The sequence below is a fragment of the Scardinius erythrophthalmus genome, assembly GCF_964197995.2.
Source record: "Scardinius erythrophthalmus genome assembly, chromosome: 8".
Classification (NCBI taxonomy): Eukaryota; Metazoa; Chordata; class Actinopteri; order Cypriniformes; family Leuciscidae; genus Scardinius; species Scardinius erythrophthalmus.
This window is the reverse complement of record NC_138228.1, coordinates 12,943,862-12,964,529: the sequence shown is the minus strand read 5'-3', so window position 1 is coordinate 12,964,529 and position 20,668 is coordinate 12,943,862. Positions and strand designations below refer to the sequence as shown.

Here is a 20,668-nt window from a genome sequence, read left to right as displayed (position 1 = left end):
GCACCACCTCTAGGGCTGAAAGTTTCATGACTCAACTCCAACGCTCAAAACTGCATGCGCCAAAGTTTGAGCTGTAACATCCAGTTTATAAAACCTTGCAAACGTATGCGGTGAGGACCAACTCGCCGCTTTACAAATATCCTGTATCGTGACTCCTTTAAAGAAAGCCCACGAAGTTGACATTCCCCGTGTTGAGTGCGCACGTAAACCAGTCGGGGGCGCATGGCCCTTACTGGAATATGCCAATGAAATCGCCTCCACTATCCAGTGCGACAAGCGCTGCTTAGTAATCGGCTTCCCCATTCTTGGCTTCATCCAAGATACGAACAGCTGATCACTCTCCCTGAACCCTCTGGTTCTTTCTATGTAGATGCGTAAAGCACGCACAGGGCATAACTCATTTAGCTTTTGCTGTCTCAATGAAGCAAAAGGTGGTGGATAGAAAGCTTTTAGCTCAAAAGGAGTGACAGAATTAACTACCTTGGGCATAAATGCAGGATTAGGCTTCAAAACTATCCCTGCATCCCCGGGCATGAACTGCATACATGCTGAATGCACCGAAAGCGCATGAATCTCACTTACGCGTTTCGCTGAAGCCAAAGCTAACAGCAGCGCCGTCTTAAACGACATTATTTTAAAATCAATCTTGTCCAGTGGCTCAAACGGGGACATTGAGAGCGCATCAAGTACCAGTGCTAAATCCCATGAAGGGGAAAGCGGTTTTGAAACTGGCAAAACGCGACGCGCGCCCTTCATGAACCTGCACACTAAAGGATGCTGCCCAACGGTTTTACTATCAAAACCTATGTGACAAGCAGAAATAGCGGCCAGATACACCTTGACGGTTGAAAACGCTTTTCCCTGGTCTATCAAATCCTGTAGAAATGATAGAACTATTGCCACTGAGCATTGAAAAGGAATCTCATTCTTAGCCGCGCACCAGCGCTCAAAAACGCCCCATTTGCAGTCGTAGAGAGACCTAGTCGACGAAGCTCTAGCATTCTGTATAGTTCTGATGACATTGTCAGACAGACCGGTTGTGTTCAAATTTAACCACTCACAGGCCAGGCCCATAGTGCCAAGCGTTCTGGATGGGGATGAAGGATTTCCCCCCCCGCCTGTGACAGTAGATCTCTGCGTAACGGGAGAGACCACGGGTCTTTGTATAGCATACGTATGATCTCCGCCAGCCAGTATTTCCCTGGCCACCTCGGAGCTATTAAAATCAGCTTTAGTCCCCCCTCCCTCACTCTGTAGAGTGTTGGGGATATTAATACTATCGGTGGGAACGCATACAGAAGAGTGCGGGGCCAGTCGTGTGCCAGCGCATCTATCCCCAGAGGCGCGCTCTGATCTTTCAGGGAGAAAAACAGAGGACACTGAGCATTGTCGTGGGACGCAAACAGGTCCACTGTCGCTCTGCCGTATAATTCCCAAATCTGTTCGACCACTTCCTTTTTCAATTTCCACTCTCCGTAGAGTGGATTTCCCCTGGATAGCAGATCCGCACCCTGGTTCAGAACGCCCTGTACGTGCGTCGCTCTCAGGGATAAAAGATTGGCATGGCTCCACAAAATCAGTTTGCGTGCCAGCGTGTGTAAGGGAAGCGATCTTAGGCCCCCCTGTCGATTTATATATGCCACAACTGTGGTGTTGTCCGTTCTCACAAGAACATGATATCCTTTCAGAAAAGGAAGAAAATGCTTCAACGTTAGAAACACGGCCAGCATTTCCAGATAGTTTATGTGAAGATCGGTCAGATGATGACCCCATCTTCCATTCACTATCCTGCCCTCGTGAATGCCCCCCCAACCGGACAACGACGCGTCCGTCGTTATGACTTTTCTGGTTCGAACCACACCCATAGGAACCCCCTGAACCAAGAAGGTTGGGAATCTCCACTGGCGCAGTGCAAAGACTGCCTCTGACGTCACTCTCACTCTCCTTCGGGAGTGTCTTAGTGGGTCCAGTCTCAGAGATGCTACCCAGCGCTGAAATTCCCTCATAAATAGTCTGCCTAAGGGAATAACCATTAGGGCTGAGGCCATCAGACCCAATAATCTGAGGCATGTGCGGAAGGAAACAGTTTTCCCCCTCTGAAACTCGGCCAGGCATAGGGTGAATTTTCCCACCCTGTCCTCTGACAGTCGCGCTCTGAATGTCACAGAGTCCAGTAACAGCCCCAGATATGTTATAGACTGTGCGGGAGTCAAAACACTCTTTTCGGTGTTTAACTTTAAACCCAGTTTCTGAATGTGTTCCAGAAGCATAGTTGTGTGATTTTTCGCTTCTTGCTTTGACTGAGCTGTCACCAACCAATCGTCTATGTAGGTAGCGAGACGAATGCCCCTTTCCCTGAGCGGGGTAAGGGCCGCTTCTGTACATTTTATAAATACTCTCGGGCTGAGAGACATGCCAAATGGTAGAACCAGGTACTCGTATGTTACTCCCAGGAAAGCAAACCTCAGGAATTTCCTGTGGGGTGGGTATATGTTTATGTGAAAGTATGCGTCTTTCAGGTCGATTGATGTGAACCAATCGCCCGGGCGCACCAGATTTAGGAGTGTGGCATGAGTGAGCATTCTGAACTTGTACTTCCTTAGGTATTTGTTCAGCGCACGTAGATCTAATATGGGACGAAGAGCACGAGTTCCTTTCTTTGGGACTAGAAAGTATCTCGAGTAAAACCCACTGCGGCTTTCCTCGGGTGGGACCACTCGTATCGCCCTTTTCTTCAACAGGGAGTTTATCTCGTCCTGAAGAACGTGCTTTAATTCTCCCCGCACCTGAGAATGAATTATCCCTTTGAAGTGCGGGGGGGACTTTGCAAACTGCAGCCTGTACCCGAATTGTATTGTCTTTAATACCCAGCGGGACTGTGTGCACTCTCGCCAGTAATCTATTTGTAGCGTTCTGGCGCCATCGTGTGGCTGAGTCATGAACGAGTTTGTGGTCTGTACTGCGCATGCGTGTACACTTAGAGTTTGGACTGAGTCTGTGTGGCTCATCACCTCTAAGGGCTCGAACGCTCCCTGAGGTGATGTTATAGTGTGCTCTGTGAACATGTTTTGCAACATTTTTTGGGGAAATGTGTTTTGCAACATTCTTTGGGGGTACAGTGAAAACTTTATTGAGTTTTGAACATGAAAAGTGCTTGTGACTAGTGGGTGGGTGTGCACCACTGCACCGTGTCTTTTCCTTTTCACCGCTCTGTTTCCCCCGGCCCAACCGGGCGCTGTTTTCCCCACAGAACATCTGTGCACCGAGGAACTCGTCATGTGTTGAACGCTGAACGACTGAGGGTCGGGAGCTAGCCAACTGGGGGGCTGTTGACTCCCTCCCTTGGGGAAGACCGTGTCAAACTGCCTTCTTCTTCCTCCTCGCTCCCTGAAGATGGGGCTGGGGATGAGGCTGAGGGGCTGGCTGGACCGTCTGAGCTGCTGAAGGCGGATAGTTCTTCCTATGCCAGCCAGATCTCTGCTCTTGCACTCCACTCTGACCCGCTGCACTCACGATAGGTCTCTGCCGTTTCGGAATGCGAAAGCTGGGAGGTGGGCGGGCCGTAACCTGCGCGAAGGTCTGCCGGGGTGGCGGAGGAGGTGCAGTCTGTGTCTTTCTCGGCATACAGAGTTGCAAAGCCTCGTCGTCCCTCTTTTTCTCTTCGCATCGTTTTTGCATCAGTGTCAGAGCTGAGCCAAAAATGCCCTCTGGAACGACCGGTGCATCCAGGATGGCTTCTTTTTCCCTGTCAGAGAGATTAGCCAGATTAAGCCATCGCCCTCTCTCTTGGATAACCATTGTGGCCATGGCTTTCCCAGCAGCTTGAACCGCGCATCTCTGAAGACGCAGAGAGAGATCCGTGACAACACAGATCTCTTCCCAGTGTGTCTGACCTGGTGTGGTAGACACTTCGTCCTGCAGCTCCGCTTGGTATGCGGTCAGCAGAGAGATCGCGTTCATAGCCCTGGCAGAGAGTGCGACTGCTTTATAAGCGCGCTCCGTCATGCTGGACTGGAAACGGTCAGCTTTAGATGGCAAGGTCGGATTTGCAGCCGCCGTGCGCTTCGGTTGCAAGTGCGCGGCAACCAGTGGCTCCATGGGGGGCAATCGGAGAAGGCCTTCCTTCTCCATCCCCTCCACATCGAGAACGGAGCCGCCCTGCACTGGCATCTTGCTGGTAAACGGCTTGTCCTTCCATGTAACCGCGAGCTCCTCGAGGAGCTCTGGGAAAACAGGAAGGAGCTGCCGTGCTGCTCGTTTTGCACTCGGCAGCCTCTTCCCCTCATAGCGAGACTTTGCAGTCTCTGCTACCACGGTCGGCCACGGAATATTAAGTTTCCCTGCAGCGCGTTTGCACACATCTTGCAGATCAACACTCACGAGCGGGGAGGGTGGTGGCCCGCCCGCCTCTTCCATGGGTCCCGCCGCAGCGAGGAGCTGTGCCGGTTGTGCGAAAGGTGAGGAATGGTGAGTCCTCGAAATCTTCCTCTTCGGAAAGAAGGAAGTCCGATTGCTCCTCTCCCTCGTAATTAAGCGCGTCCTCTTCCTCGTCCGAGCTCAGACTGGGTTCGGTAGGTAGAGGCATGCACACATCGAGCTGCTCACTCCAGGATAGAGCTGCTGTGGTGGGCAGCTCTACAGGGATGGATACCTGCGGGGTGGCAGCTGGCGCGGGGCTAGGTGTCATGAGGGGATCCATGCCAGACAAGCTAGCTTGGCGTGCTAGCCTGCGACGAAGGCTCTTCATGGTGAAGCGTGCGCAATGTTCACATGAACCGGGATTCTCGATAGCCAATTGAGCATGTTTCAGCCCGAGACATGCAGAGCAGACCTGGTGTGTGTCTTTGCATGAAATTTTGTTCCCGCATGAACAGAGTCGCACAGAATCTCCCCCACTAGCCGGGACAGTCTGCATTGCTGCAGCCATCATAGTGTCGAACAATCCTTGCAATCGGCTGGAATGCTAATCGAAGGAGCCAGGCGAAAAACGGCGTGGTGGCCAGTAATTCGTCCGGAGGTTCGTAGGCTTCTGGTGTGAAGCGAGAAGAGGTTTTTGAATGTCGTAATGACGCAGTGCTGCTCCTCTTATACTGAGGGGTGGGGTAGCCACTCCCAGACACTGCGTCATGTCTGCCAGCCAATTGGGGCTGGCGTAATGTAATAGGACTTCTGTGGAATCCGCGGAAGGGGCGTATCCCATAGTGAGACACCGAAACGTATGCTTGAAAGAGAACTTGATTTGCACCACAGGGGGTTTAATTCTCACCACTACAGGCTGCAGGAAGCTGATGAAAGAGCAGTAGCGCCCCCTTTCCTCCAGGAGGGCTCGGCGCACCGCCTGCTTCTCAGTCTCCTCCATCAGCAGGTACATGTCATTCACATCCTGCATGGCACTGTCCAGCTGCGGCTGTAGTCCTCCTCGCCCTGAGATGAAGAGAAGGAGAGATAAATGGCAATAAAGACATGGGCGAATAAGCAATCCACGAATGGAAAATGACATTACCGTTCAAAAGATTGGGGTAAGTAAAACATTTTTGGAAATAAATCAATTAAAGGGATAGTTCGGCCAAAAATGATATTAAACCCATGATTTACTCACCCTCAAGCCGTTCGAGATGCATATGTCAATCATTTTTCAGACGAACGCATTTTCAGTTATTTTAGAAAATGTCTTAGATCTTTCAGTGGTTATAATGTGAAGTAATGGGGTCCACTCCTTCAAGTCCCAAAATGTGCATGCATCCTTCACAAAAGTAATCCATCCGGCTCCAGGGGGATAAACGAAGGCCTTCTGAGGGTAATCCGTGCGATTTTGTCGTAAAAATATACATATTTATACGTCATACGCCAGCATCCATCTCCTGTGAATGCGCATTGACCGTTGCCGGAAGCCAGTTATTTTCATTTATAAAGTTTTAAATATGTATATTTTTACGACAAAATCGCACGGATTACCCTCAGAAGGCCTTCGTTTATCCCCCTGGAGCCGGATGGATTACTTTCATGGGATTACTATCATGGGTTTAATATCATTTTTGGCCGAACTATCCCTTTAATAAGAAAGTATGACTTTTACATTGTTACAAAAAAATGTTGATTTAAAATAAATGCTGTTCTTTTAAACTTTCTGTTCATCAAAAAAAAATTAAAACAATATATCACACTTTCCACAAAAATATTTAGCAGCACAACCGTTTTCAACGTTAATAATAATAAGAAATGTTACTTCACTAAATCATAATATTAGAATGATTTCCGGACAGGAGAAATGGCTGCTGAAAATTCAGCTTTGCCATCACAGGAATAAAATTAAGAAAAAAATGCTATTTTAATTAATAAAAACATTTCACAATATTTCAGTTTTTAATGTATTTTTGATCAAATAAAGTGTGCATAAAAGACTTCTTTTAAAAAAAAAATTTAAAATCTTACCAATCCCAAACTTTTTAACGGTAGTGTACACCAAGATGCACTGAATGAACTGAAAATGCACATTTGAGCATTTTTAACACATGAAATGTTTGATGCAGATGTCAACACTGATGTCCCATGGGTCAGCACGATGAAGACAGATTAGAGTGGATAATGTCAACACAGCAACCAAGCATTGTCAGGCTTCATGCAAGGAAACCTTCATGACCATATAATGAAAATAAATGACATCGAGTTGATGCTCCGAATCTAAACACACCAAATATTGCATGATTGCACATTGTGATTTACTTTCACAACACAGATGCTTATTATGTCTAACGGAAAGAATGACAATGAAATGAGCGCGCTTTTGCAAACAATGGAATTGTGTGGGGCGTTCGCAAAGGACACTAAAACATTCTTATGAAATGCACACAGAATACCTCGGATGAAATCGATGTCAGTCATGCTAAACGTGATGAACGATGAAGGAACTCGCCTGAATACATACCTGATAGTTCTACAGTTAATAAGCAGAAGCCAAGCCAATCACAGTATGAAAGAGAGAAAAAGAGCATTGCCATGATTGCAAGAGTATGTGTTATGATACATGTAATTATACATTTTCCCCTTCAAAATACTTATTTTGTGCCCCACAGAAGAACGTCATACAGGTTTGGAACAACATGAAGATTAGTAAATATGAATATTCACATTTGAGTGAACTATCCCCTTAAAATCAAGCGAATAAAATTAAAGCTAGATGGTGCTATTGTCATCTGATTCAATAGGACTACTGTGACCTTTTGGCCTGACTCGAACTTCATAATCTGTCTTTGACCTAATTAATCTTGGCATCAGAATTAGTTAGCATGCAAGAGAGGGGGCTGAGTGAGAAAACACCCCAGCACGGCACATATTCACTGATTCTTTAACATACTGAATGCAGTAATCCTCTAAAAACAAAGCACATAGAGAGTGTGAGCGAGAGGGGAAATCAATGTGCTGACAGAGGGGCAAAAAAAGAGACAGACCTTTTCTGGCTTTCTTTTGCAGCTTTATTGTGTCAGATGATTTCTTCTTGATCTCCTGCCTTGAGCGCTTGTACTCTGGTGAACAGAAGGAAGGTGTAAATTCAGGACAGAGACATTGGTATTGCAGAAAGTACAGGTTTGAGACCACTTTGATGAGTCAGTCCCACCTTTGGCGTGGTCTTTATCCAGCAGGGCAGCGGTTTTCTTCCACTCTTCTATCTTGTCTTGGAGTGGGGCGATCATTTTTTCCATTAGAGCACTTTGCACAAAAACAGCAAAAAAGAAACAATACAGTGGTCAACAAATGTTTGCAGTATTATCAGTAGCAACAATAAAATGAAACGGGCAGAACTATGGTTAGTTATACACAAAATATATATAAATTATATTTTAAACACACATATACATACATACAATATACAGTGTGTATATATAAATATTATTATGGATCTACATTTGTATGAACAAAAATAATTCAACAACTGAGACATAAATTGAACACATTTCTCAAACATTTGACAAAACAAAAATGGAATAATCTCTGAACAAAGGTGGGGTCAATATCAAAAGTAGCAGTCAGTATCTCTAGCTTTGAGTTGCTACTCCACTCTTCCACCCAGGCATCTTAAATTACGAACACTGCGGTTTATTGCTCTGGCTACATCTGCAGTCCTCATGCCTCCCTGCTGCATGTTCACACAGGTGAACATGGGCATCATTCTCCTGCTGTTTTTCAGATTCAGTCTCTTTAGTGTCCTAAGTTATTAGGAGTTATATATAGTGTAACTGTGACCTTAATTGTCTACTGCCTATAAACTACCCTCTGGTGCTCTTCGCGGGTTGGTCAAACATGACCGAAATAATTGTTTTATTTCAATGAAATGAATGTACTATATTTTAGTTAGATAATGTTTTTTATTTAATATTTTGTGGCACTAAATTATATTTACGCTGTATTTATAATCCATTTATTCACTTAATGAGCATAGACCTGAAAATTCCCAATTTAAACTGTTGTAAATCTTGAATGCTTTAGAGCACAGACTCAAGTTTGATTTCTTTTCAAAGACGACACTTGGCAGATTATTGCTGAAGTGAAAAATGTTTTAAAAAGTGAATTAGTTACATAATTTCACGTTTATTGTTATGAAAAATTTGCAAAAATACTATTTTCAATTCTGATATGAAATATATATTTAAAAAAAAATGTTTTACTCTAAAACTGTGAGAAGATCAAAGCCATAAATCTAAACAAGTTGTGTTCAAAATTAGCCTAGAAATCTAGACGCACCCTAGCGGCAGCAGAATTTATTTTGCAGCCAGGGTAGTCTAGCAACTCTCCGTTGACTTTCGGAGCTGTAAAAACCTAAATTTGGTCAGGCCAATCACATTGTGTATAGAGTAGGCGGGGCGGGCTTAACATAATGACGACAGAGTTGCGACGGTTCCCTGCTACTTGAAAACAAAGAACTGCTGCTGCTGGAGAACAGTCTTTCGAATCGGCTTTGGCCGCGACTCTGGAGGACTTGGAGTTAAGTTTTTCTTTGAGAAAAGAGCAAAGAACGGCACTTAAGTTATTCTTAAAAAAGGAAGGTGCGTTCGTAGTTTTGCCGGCCAGATTCAAAAGTTGAATCTATCAACTAACGTTAGCTCCGATGTTGGGAAAACGCTCTGGTTGGTTGTAGCGCTGTCCTATTGCGTGCAGAGGGAATTTGAAAGACAGCCGTTTATCCCGCCCCTCGGATTGAGCCTGTCTATGGTGAGTTGCCAGACCTAACATCTTGATGTAGGTCTGGCTTGCCAGGCTAGTTCAAAATATGATCCATCTCAAAAAATTTGCTTTCAGTAGATTTTGTTTGGCCGTAGTACCAAAGGTTTCCACTAGATGAAATTCTCACGTTCATGTCCAGTGTGGTCATTTTTGACCGCGAGGAGCACAAGTGTGACTGTTTTTTCCAGGACCATTTAAACTGTTCGAATCATGTCCATGATTTGTTTTTCTGTTCACATAGCAAGTCCCAAAACCTTTACCAAGTTTTGTACCATTCCGATGAAGAAGAAAAAAAAGAAAAAAGAAAAGTACATTTTTTCAGCACCAAAGACTGTTCCACAGTGCATGTGCAATATTTGTTTATGGTTCATTGAGCAAGCATGAAAACCACTGTTTAAACCCTTTTCAATAAAGATCTGTAAAGCTTATTTGGATTTTACAAAACTACCTTTAAATACAGTATCGTGAATGTGATGAAGGAACAATTATTTTATTGCTGAGTTTATATACATATATATATATACATATATATATATATATATATATATATATATATGTGTGTGTGTATCTGCTTCACAGCCAATGGTTACTGTATGAAGCCAAGGTCTAGAGAGGAACAGCATGAACACTGCCTGACATCTCCTTTTGTGTTCCACAGAAGAGAAAAAATAATAAGAGTAGTTTGGAATGACATGAGGATGAGTGAACTATTCCGTTAAGGTCAGCATTTGAAATCTTTGAGCTGTGAGCTAATTTGGTCTCTCTGAAGACAGCACATTAAAGCCTTAGAGCAGGCTGATTGATCTATGGATGTTTGCTGATCTCCGCAGTGGAAAATCAATGCTTGGCACAGACATAAAATCCTGTCTGTGCCGTCTGACTGGCGGGGAGCAAGGCATGAAAGTAGTCACGCCATGGATGGGTCGATCACTCACTTGGTGTAGTGGCGCAGTTTGGCCTCGATGCTGCGGTGTCGCATGCACATCCGGGTCAAAGCGGAGCCAATATCCCTGGTGGCACCTGACAACAAGACAAATGAAAGTTAAAAAAAGAGATAACATTTGAGTCATGAATCAATATTTTTAGAAACATCAGACAACTTTGTTTTCCACATATAGATTTTAATCACGGATATAAAAAATGACCACAAGGGGGCAGAGTAATCAGAAGCATTAAAGCAGGTATATTAAAGGGAAAAGTATGTGCTTAGTCGGTGAAAAAGCAAGATAATTGCACCATATTCACAAGAGACAGAACTTCAAAGACCACAAATAGAACACTTCCCAAACTGCATGGCTCTGATCCATCAAGAAGTGCTCACTCGCTTGGTGACCTTGAACACAATTACTTAGCGGTGTTAACTTTCCTCTCCAGCCAAGTGTAATTAAAATGGGGTCTTAAGCTATAAAGCCCGGCCTGCCTGGGCCTTAATACAACCAGCTCATCCAAGATTTCCCCCAATCCTGCAGCCAGATCTGATGAGACTGAACTCTGCCGTTATGAGGGCCAATAGGTTACACGGGCTAGAAGGGCCAAAGTCTCTACTTACAGAGTTCGAAGGGCCAGTGGATAAAAGGGAATATCTGATTGATTATGATAACTAGACTGGTAATCGTAAATAAATAAACTGTTCTCGTATTGATTCCACTTAAAGGTGGTATCAGTGATTTCAGGCCCAAAAATATTTTTATCACATTCATCTAATCTTTCCTAACGATCCGCTAGCTGCCCGCCCCATAAGCATGCCGTCAAAAAACGCGTCTCTGTAGGCAGCCTAGGCTCTGAGATCTGCACACAAAAACAAATGGTTTAGCCAAACACTCAAAACCAAAACAAATAGTGTTCCAACCAATCACCGACAGGGGGAGGGTGTTGTGAGGTTTTGTGCTCGTGCACGGCTGCACGCGAAGTCAGAGCTGAAGAAAAAGCTGGCTCAAAACCTCACAACACCCTCCCCCTGTCTGTGATTGGTTGAAACACTATTTGTTTTGTTTTTTTTGTAACTGTGCCTTTTTAAAGTCTTCAATGCAATCAATGCAACAAACAGAAATGTGGTAACCTATTTCATTCATTAATATTAACTATAAATTACTGGGCTTGCTTGTTTGTTTGTTTATTACCAAAAAAAAGTTCTATTGTTGGCAAAAGTAAAAGCCCTTTAGGCTGAAGGAAATGCAAATAAACATTTCAGAATAGGATGCAGGAGAAAAAAAGTTCAACACTCTTCAGCAATAAAAAAAACACAAACGTGATGTTTAACTAAAGTCATTTTTGCTTAGTATGGTTGAATTGGATCATCTAAGGTCTCAGCAGCAAAGACAGTAAAGTGAGATTAAATACATAAAGTATATGTGTTATTTAACGCATATAAAAATGTCCACAAGGGGGCAGAGTAATCAGAAGCATAAAAGCAAGTATAAAATTATTATTATTGCAGGTTTGAATAATAGTCTGAATCTGCATTTCACTGGTTTTATTCATTTTGAGCAATAGTGAATCTGTTTTTGTGCACATGAGATGAGTAAATGAATGCTAACATGTAGTCTAGAACTAAGCATTGCAGCAATCTCTGTCTCCATACTTTACTACCGTATTTTGTCCGCACTGGCAGAAGAATGCATGTGCGAGAAATGTTAATGTAGCAGAACTTCATGCGTCGTATTATAATCTTTTTCGAAAAGTGTTCTGAAAAAGAACTGATTCTTGGTTCACAACCCAAGCTGATTGTCAATTTCACAAAGTTTTAAAAGAATTGAATATGATGGTGTTTGGTGTTTTTTATACACCAAATATAAATGTGTGTGTGTGCAATAAGAAATAGAAGCAGGCAAGCAGCCCAGGAGAACAGCACTGCCGCACTCTCCATCTCTCCATCCAGGTCCAAAGGGAAAAGGAGGGAACCCGGTAAAGGGATATCCCTCTATTCTTCCACTCTGTATCTGCCTTTCCTGTCTGCTCATGTTTCCTAAACACCATTATTACAGGAGAGAATGGGAGAGGCCGGCAATAACCTGCCCTCCTATACCACACATGCACAAACACACACTCTCAATGAAACACACACACAACTACTGAAACACCAGAACTGAAAACTCCCAAAACAAACAGCCTCCAACATGGGAGCTAATCGCGAAGAGGCACGGCATCAGATACGAGTAAAGTGAACATTTGAAGATTTTTAAGCTTTTAAAATTCACATTTGTTAAAGTTTCACATTTGTCCCATTGGGTGGGGAACTGACAGATTGAATGGTGGCCAAGCCAGGTGTGAATAAGAAGAAATGAAGGTTAAAGATCAGCCATCTGAATCCTCGGCCTGAAGAGCTGTACTCAGGAAATTATATGGCAAAAAAAAATCCCTGTGTATCGCATTTGGCACAGACCCACAGGTCCATCCCAAGGTGTCTGTCTGCTGAGAGAAAGTCCTACTGTCAGTACACAGTGTGCTTGTCTAAGAGCACGCACATCTCGCAACCTATTCCCAAATGTCTTCAGCGAGGCAAATCAAGTTCAACGCTACTGGTGTTGAAACATAACAGAGCTGTCGACACACACACACACACACACACACTTATGATTTAAAAGCTGGGGACCAAAGAAATGTCCCCACAAGGTCAAAAATGACTGGTATTCCTATCCTTGTGGGAATATTTGGTCTCCATAACGTAGGGAATACCAGGTACACACACATAGGCATAGATGTTTTTATACTGATCTAATGAGATTTTCTAGCCCCTAACACTAAAACCTACCCATCGCAGAAAGCTGCATTTTTAAATTTTAAAAATTGTTTAGTATGTTTTTTTAGCGATTTGAATTATGAGGAGATCGGCATGTCCCTATAATGTAGGGGGGCATGAAACCTGAATATACTCTGCAATATAAGAACTTTGGGTCCTCATAATGTAGGTCACCAGTACACACACACACACACATTTGCATGGCTCAATGCAAAGTTCACAGCTGCACTTTAGCTCAAAAACGAAGGCTTCTTTATCTCAAAAACAGACCTTCTCAACGTCACTGCAACAGTCAAGATGATATGCTACACAAACACACACACTCACACACCTGCCAGCATCCTCTTCCCTTCCCTTGAGGGATCAGCTGACAGCTCCATCCTGAAAGCGTTCAGAGACTTCCTGTATCCAGGAGTCCCCTGGCCTCCCACCCTGGCCGGACACACACAACTCCCACAACCTTCCTTCAGATCACGTGACCAGGCTTCAGATGCTCCATTCAGTCAGACTCTCACTGCCTCCAACACCTGCCCACGACTGGGAAGCTATTTAGCAGATCTGTGAACCCTTGAGGAACTACTCATGTGATCAATGGCTATTTAAAGGGATAGTTCACCCAAATATGAACATTTTATCATGATCTACTCACCCTCATGTAGTTTCAAACCTGTATGGCTTGCTTTTTTCAGGGGAATACAAAAAAGGTCATTTTAAAAAAACTGTTTTTGTCCATCCAATGAAAGTCAGTGCTGTTCAAAACAACATGTCTGACTTTCAATGTACTTCTTCATTTTTCTTGTATTATGTTCTGCAGAAGAAAGTCATACACTGAAAAAAATTGCTAGTCAATTTCACAAACAATTACAAACATTGAAATAAAAGTGAAATTTTGACGTAGAAAAAATGAAAAAAGTATTATTTTTTTTATAAAATGTACTCCAATAATATTTGTTTTATTTACAACTTTGAAAAATCATTTTTACAGTGCACAGGTTTGGAACGACATGAGGGTGAGTTAATGCTTATATAATTCTCACTTTTGACCTTGCTGGTTCACTGGTGACCTCAACTGGGAATGAAAATAATTTTATAGCGGTACAACTTATTAAGAATAACGTGCATAGATTAATTGTTCACGATAACATGAAGAATCCGAATTAAGCAAATAAATGTTTTAAAAAAAGTTTGTTTTAGCCACCTCAATGTGGAAACAACTAAACGAGACCCTAACATTATTTCAGTCAAAACATCTGATAAAGTAACGGCCTTCACTGTCATCTAAACTGAGAACCAGTGGCCACGGACCTCTCAGATAAGCTCTCTCTCTCTCTCTCTCTCTCTCTCTCTCTCTCTCTCTCTCTGTGTGTGTGTGTGAATGGATACGTGTGCAGGTGCAGAAGTGGTTGGCAGACACTCTTAACAGAGCCTGTGAATGGCTGGCATTGCAACAGTCATCATGAGAGAGTCAAACAAGATGATTCATGGTCTTCCAATAGGTCACTGTGAAAGTTCTGCTTTGTGCAAATATAATATATATATATATATATATATATATATATATATATATATATACATATATATATATACATATATATATATATACATATATATACATATATATATACTGTATATATTTATATATATATATACTGTATATATATATATATATATATATATATATATATATATATATATATATATATATATTGGTCAAAAAAAATACTCTTTTTTTGTTACAACCAAAATCATTAGTTTATCTCCAATTATATTAATGGTTTAAATTTTGATGTAATATTAATAAAGCAAATATTTACTTTACAAAAGACAAAAAAAATATTTATACAAAAATAATTATTATAAAGGCCATACCACACATAATCAATATTTTTTCTAAATAAATATTTTCAATAAAATGTTACTTAATTTAGGTCAATATAATATTTTTGGGATTCTTACAACTTAATTATACCATAAACAAAGCTAAATTAGCTATAATATAACGATAGAATTTTGTTAGTCAATGTTTAATTAAGTTTACTTACTTTAAATTAGGACAAATTCAAAAGAACTTAGTATTTATTATGATGTCTTTTTAAAATATGCACCATATGTTCTGTTATGTGAAAATCGGAAGAAGAAAAAGAAAGAAAACAAAAAACATATTTTTGCAGTCAGTAAAGCTTGCCAGAATGTGTTCTGCACGTCAACAACGTGATGCCAAGCGAAAATACTATTTAAACAAAATATATTCTGGTAATTTTTTCAATGGGGAACAAAAAAGGTTTAAACCGAAAACCATGATTTTCGCTTGGGCAATATAAAAATGCATTTAAAATAATTGACACGTTTGTTTCACTTCAGTGTAGCCATTGTTTTAGCAAACTCACATTCAGATTGTTTCCATTATGGGACTTCTCCAATCAAGTCCTGATGGTTAAAATGAAGTCTTTCCCAACATTCTTTCTCACTGAATATCTAGTTTCACTCAGAAATGCACCACATTAGAAAAGTACATTGGGCTACGAATGAGGATTCACTTTACATTTAAGAAATATCTCTTTGGGGCCAGAGCATGAAGTGCTGAAATACTCAATGCTTCATATAAACACATCCACGTAACCCAGCGGTAACCTCAAACATAAATGAACATGAGTAAAAACAAACACGTGCACAGCTTTTTCCCTCTTCTCACGTTTTTAGATGCCTGAAGATGTCTGTGAAAGTTTCTGAGTGTTATACAACGATCTAATAAACCATCAGACTGATAAAACTGAAAAAAAAACCTCAATGTCAAAGACACTCTCACACGTTCAGTCTAGCATGAGTACATGGAACGAGACAAGAGACAGGAAGACCAATGACAGCAAAGCTGAATTTGGCCCCCTGCCTTCACTCTATCTGTTCTCAATTACTCCAGACTTCCCAGGACTCTCTCCTGGCAGTAGGAGGGGACATTAAGGATGCCCATGTGTGTGTGTGGCTTAGTGTGAGTTTGTGCATGTGTGTTTACAGCCTGTATAAGACTTCCTGTCTGGGGGATAGAGAGTAGTGCTGCTAAAAATACTCTGCAGTCCTTCTCGCCAGATGTGCTTCACATTATAGCTCCAGCAAAAACACAGTCACACATTTTACTAAAACAGACATAATAGGGACCCCTCCTCTCTGTCTGCCTCTCTCCCTTTCTCTCTGTCCATCTGTCTCTCTATTAAGGTTGACGGTAGTTCGGTCAGGCGTGAGTTGGAGATAACGTAATAACATCAGTTACTTTTCCCTGGCTGCTTTTCCTCATCTTCTTTTCAATCGCTGGTTCTTGTACGTGTTCCTGAGGCACTTCCGGTGGCACTTGAACACATTTTGCTTTGCTGAACCCATATATTACAAAGGAATTCACAAATTTAAATGTAAAATTAAAGTGATGTCAAAAGATAATTAATTAGTAAACAATAGTTAATAAATTTTAATCTAAAACATTTATCTAATTGTACATATATATATATATATATATATATATATATATATAAATGTGTGTGTGTGTGTGTGTGTGTGTGTGTGTGTGTGTGTGTGTGTGTGCCCTTGTTTATATTACATATATAATATTTATATTTTATATAATATTAAAAAAACTGTGGTGTTGACATTGTACAAGGCCAGTTTCATGTGACCATGTACAAAAAAACAGCACTTTTTGTTACTGAATAATTATGGTAATGTTCAAAATCCATTTCCTTACTGTTAATATGTACACAGCAATGTTTTGTATATATATATATATATATATATATATATATATATATATATATATATATATATATATATATATATATATATATATATATATATATATATATATATATATATATATATATATATATATATACAGGGCTTGACATTAACACCCGCCAACCCGCCAAATGCGGGTGGATTTTGCTCGTGGCGGGTAACACAGTCACTCCAACTAGCCACTTTGGCGGGTTGAATAATTGTAGTCTTTTCAAAAGGCATCTGAAATAAGTGTGACACTACGACACTACAACTCCCATAGGGCTGTCAACGAATATTCTAAATTCGAATATATATTCGAATAGTTTAAAAAAAACTGAATTTCGAAGGTGAAAATTAATATTCGAATGTGGAAAAACGCCCGCGGTAGCAGAGGCGCGGCTGTCTGCTTTGCGAGTGGGCGCGCTACCTGAGGGGTCAATTTATTTAACGTTAAACAGAAACATTACTGAAGTGTAGGCTACTGTAGCCTACTGACTGAATAGATATTGCATGAATAAGGTAGGTTAGATACAGCAGTTTCATGCACTGCAGGCTTCCACTGGTTTGATTATTTACCGTTTCATGTCAAGGAAAAGTTCCATGTTTACCACAGCACAGCTCGCTCGGAGCGTTCAATGTCGGTTATATATACTGTAAACTTCAATTAATGTTAATAATATTTGTTTCAATCACTGAATGAAGCCTGCTATATAAGAGTCGCGACCTTAAATTGCTTGTTGTTGTTCATTTAAACTGTTATGCACAGAGCGCGCGACGCCTCATTCGCGCCGCAAGACCTCCAGACGCGCGTAAACGCGTCTTTACACTCGCGCCAGACGCTCTATTCGCGAAAGAGTGCCTGCGAGTGAGCGAGCGAGAGTGAGTGATGTCTGCGGTCTTGGCCATTTGTTGATTTACTTGTTTTCGTGTAGGTAATACGTTGTCAAAGATGTTTAAACTTAAATAAACTACCTATACAAGTAGTTATGTCTCTTTGTATTAATTTGTCCTGTTATTGACGTAATGCGCGTCATTGACAAAATGCGTAACCAGATGTTCGAATAGATCGAATATAAGCTATGTGTTTTTTTTTTAGAGGGAATATTCGAAGGTCATTTTTGAGCAATTTTGACAGCCCTAATGAGAATTGTCGGTAGTGACCGACAACAAAGAATCGAAGAGACAGCTAGCTGCCCTGCTGGAGTTATGTCGTATGCCGGTGGAGCAATGTGGCGACATATAATACATAATACATGGTTTTATTTAAAAAAAGGAGCTTTACACACAACCTTATCAAAGCTAATGATAATGACCTGTATTGTTATATATTTATGTAGTCTTGATTTGGGTGTGTACAGTGGTTTTACATTTAAAAGGGTTGTAAATCTAGTTCAAGTAAATTTTAGCACGCCATAGTCAACTTTTATCAGGTAATTTCACAACAACAAAAATGTGGCTAGTAAAAATGCTGTGTGGCTAGTAACTTTGGAAAACCACTAGCCATATTGGCTAGTGAGCAAAAAAGTTAATGTCAAGCCCTGTATATATATATATATATATATAACTAGCCTATATATTATATTCAAAGGGTGAATCTACATATAACACACCAATATACAAATAACTTAAACACAGTAAGCCTCATTTCTAAGTGCTTAATAAAACATTTGGGATCAGTTTGGGGACCCACGCACCTGATAAAAAGGTGAGTTAATAGAAAAGGGTGAAATGTGGCAAGTGTGAATCTGACGGTATAATCTCCAGTGCCAAGTAAGGCAAATTCTTGCCCATGCCCCACACTCCAGATGGCTGGCACGGATACATGCCATCTGCCAGTCCAGAGCTGCAGGGAAGATTAGCAGCCCACTGCGTCCCATTGACACACACTCACACTAACATGCACAAACTCAGCCTGTGTGTCAGAACAAGGTAAAGAGGATTACACATTTCTATCTTGCCACTGCAAGCCGGGGGAAATCGCTTCCAAGCTCACTCCTTGTAAAGACATACACACTCATAAAGTATATACATACGCTGAGAAGAGCCTTTCATCAGCATGGATGGAAAACACACATATACAGACCCAAGAGCCATCATTAAAACACACCTCACTCCAATCCCATGATAGAGAGGTTTGTGAACATCTCCCAGGGTGCATCTCTCACAACATAAGTAATTACCCACAGGACTAACTATACACTTACACAACTAAATCACTATGGGGTGGTGCAAGCGCTGACATCATATAAACAAAGTGACTTAGATGTGCTAATAAAGAACTAGATGAACAAAGCATGTATCATTACATCTGACTTGTGTTCCAGTAAACATCCCTGTTCCAGCATTCATCACTGGAAGTGAATGTAAGCAAATGCAGCTATTCTTAGAGGCCAGACATCCAAATGCAAGTCAAACACAGACATCAAACACTTCCACGCCTGTCTAACACGTGCTCTAATAGACTGCCCACATCTGCTCTATAAAAAACACTGACCATGACGCCATGGCTATAAAGATCACAAACAAGCCAGACTGCTGGACTCCTTTGCTATCAAAGGCAAGGAGTCATAATAGAAGGGAAAGGTTTAAGAGAGAGAGAGAGAGAGAGAGAGAGAGAGAGAGAGAGAGAGAGAGAGAGAGAGAGAGAGAGAGAGAGAGAGAGAGAGAGAGAGAGAGAGAGAGAGAGAGAGAGAGAGAGAGAGAGAGAGAGAGAGAGAGAGAGAGAGAGAGAGAGAGAGAGAGAGAGAGAGAGAGAGAGAGAGAGAGAGAGAGAGAGAGAGAGAGAGAGAGAGAGTGGCTGTGTGGCTGTATGTTATTTCCTTCCCTATTGACGTTCCTTGTATTGGTATTCGCAAGCCTACTAACACTCAACTTAAACTGACCTTTTCTTGACAATCTTAAATGCACATATGGAACAATAAGTCGAGTTGCTTAAAAATCCAGCAAGGCTGGTCACCAGCATTTTTTGCATGCTGGGACCAGCATGGGATGCTTGTTTGTTGGTCCCCAGCATGGGAAGCGGGAGAGCTGGTGGACCAGCAAGCCAGCTCAGTTTTGCTTGAGAACAGCATGACTATTCTAGTCCACCAGCTTGACCAGAACTAGGTTATACCCGTTCTAACCAACATAAACCAGCCTGGACCAACATGGAATTCATGCTGGTTTATGATGGATTTTTCAGCAGGGTATAGTCAAAACTGACATCCAGGCAATCATGAAGACGAATTTGAAAGATGAACGGGTAGCACTGTACAATAAGGTTAGAAATGTGTTCATGTTAAAAAAAAACATCACAGCATTTATTAATTTCTACTTGTATTGTTGCTTATATACTAACATTTAAAGTTGTATAAATTAACATTAATGTATTCTCAATAAACATGAATTAACAATGAACAATAGTATGTTCACAATTATAATATAATTAAATATCATGAATAATATGAATGTAATTATAACATATTGTAAATTATATTGTATTATATTTAGGGCTGTCAAAAGATTAATCGCGATTAATCGCATCCAAAATAAAAGTTTGTGTTTAAATAATATATGTGTGTGTACTGTGTATAATTAAATTTGTATATATAAATACACACACATGCTTGTATATATTTAAGAAAAATGTGTAATTTATATATAAAAAAAATATATTTATATATAATATAAATTATATATAAATATATACAGTATATGTATGCAAATTTTTCTTAAATATATACATGCATGTGTGTGTATTTATATATACAAAATATTTATACAGAGTACACACACATATATTATGTAAACACAAACTTTTATTTTGGATGCGATTAATCGCGATTAATCTTTTAACAGCCCTAATTATATTATATTAAGATATTTAAAAAAGCCATTTTATGAATATGAACAAATTGTTGTTCATTGTTAGTTCAGGATAGCTACTGCATAAACAAAATGAACCTTACT

At 40.9% G+C, this 20,668-nt stretch overlaps 1 protein-coding gene across 3 annotated transcripts in view; it reads right to left on the bottom strand.

Annotated features, from left to right (window-relative positions):
- The window catches only part of mtss1la (MTSS I-BAR domain containing 2a), a 41,092-nt gene that overhangs the window by 11,367 nt on the left and 9,057 nt on the right, over positions 1 to 20,668 (bottom strand). For all 3 annotated transcript variants that reach the window (XM_081372467.1, XM_081372465.1, XM_081372466.1), the window contains exons 4-7: positions 10,155 to 10,239; positions 7,616 to 7,707; positions 7,449 to 7,523; positions 5,267 to 5,424 (exon numbers count right to left, since the gene is read on the bottom strand). In XM_081372467.1, the coding sequence (XP_081228593.1) occupies positions 5,267 to 5,424; positions 7,449 to 7,523; positions 7,616 to 7,707; positions 10,155 to 10,239 (410 nt within the window). The remainder of the gene's footprint in view (positions 1 to 5,266; positions 5,425 to 7,448; positions 7,524 to 7,615; positions 7,708 to 10,154; positions 10,240 to 20,668) is intronic.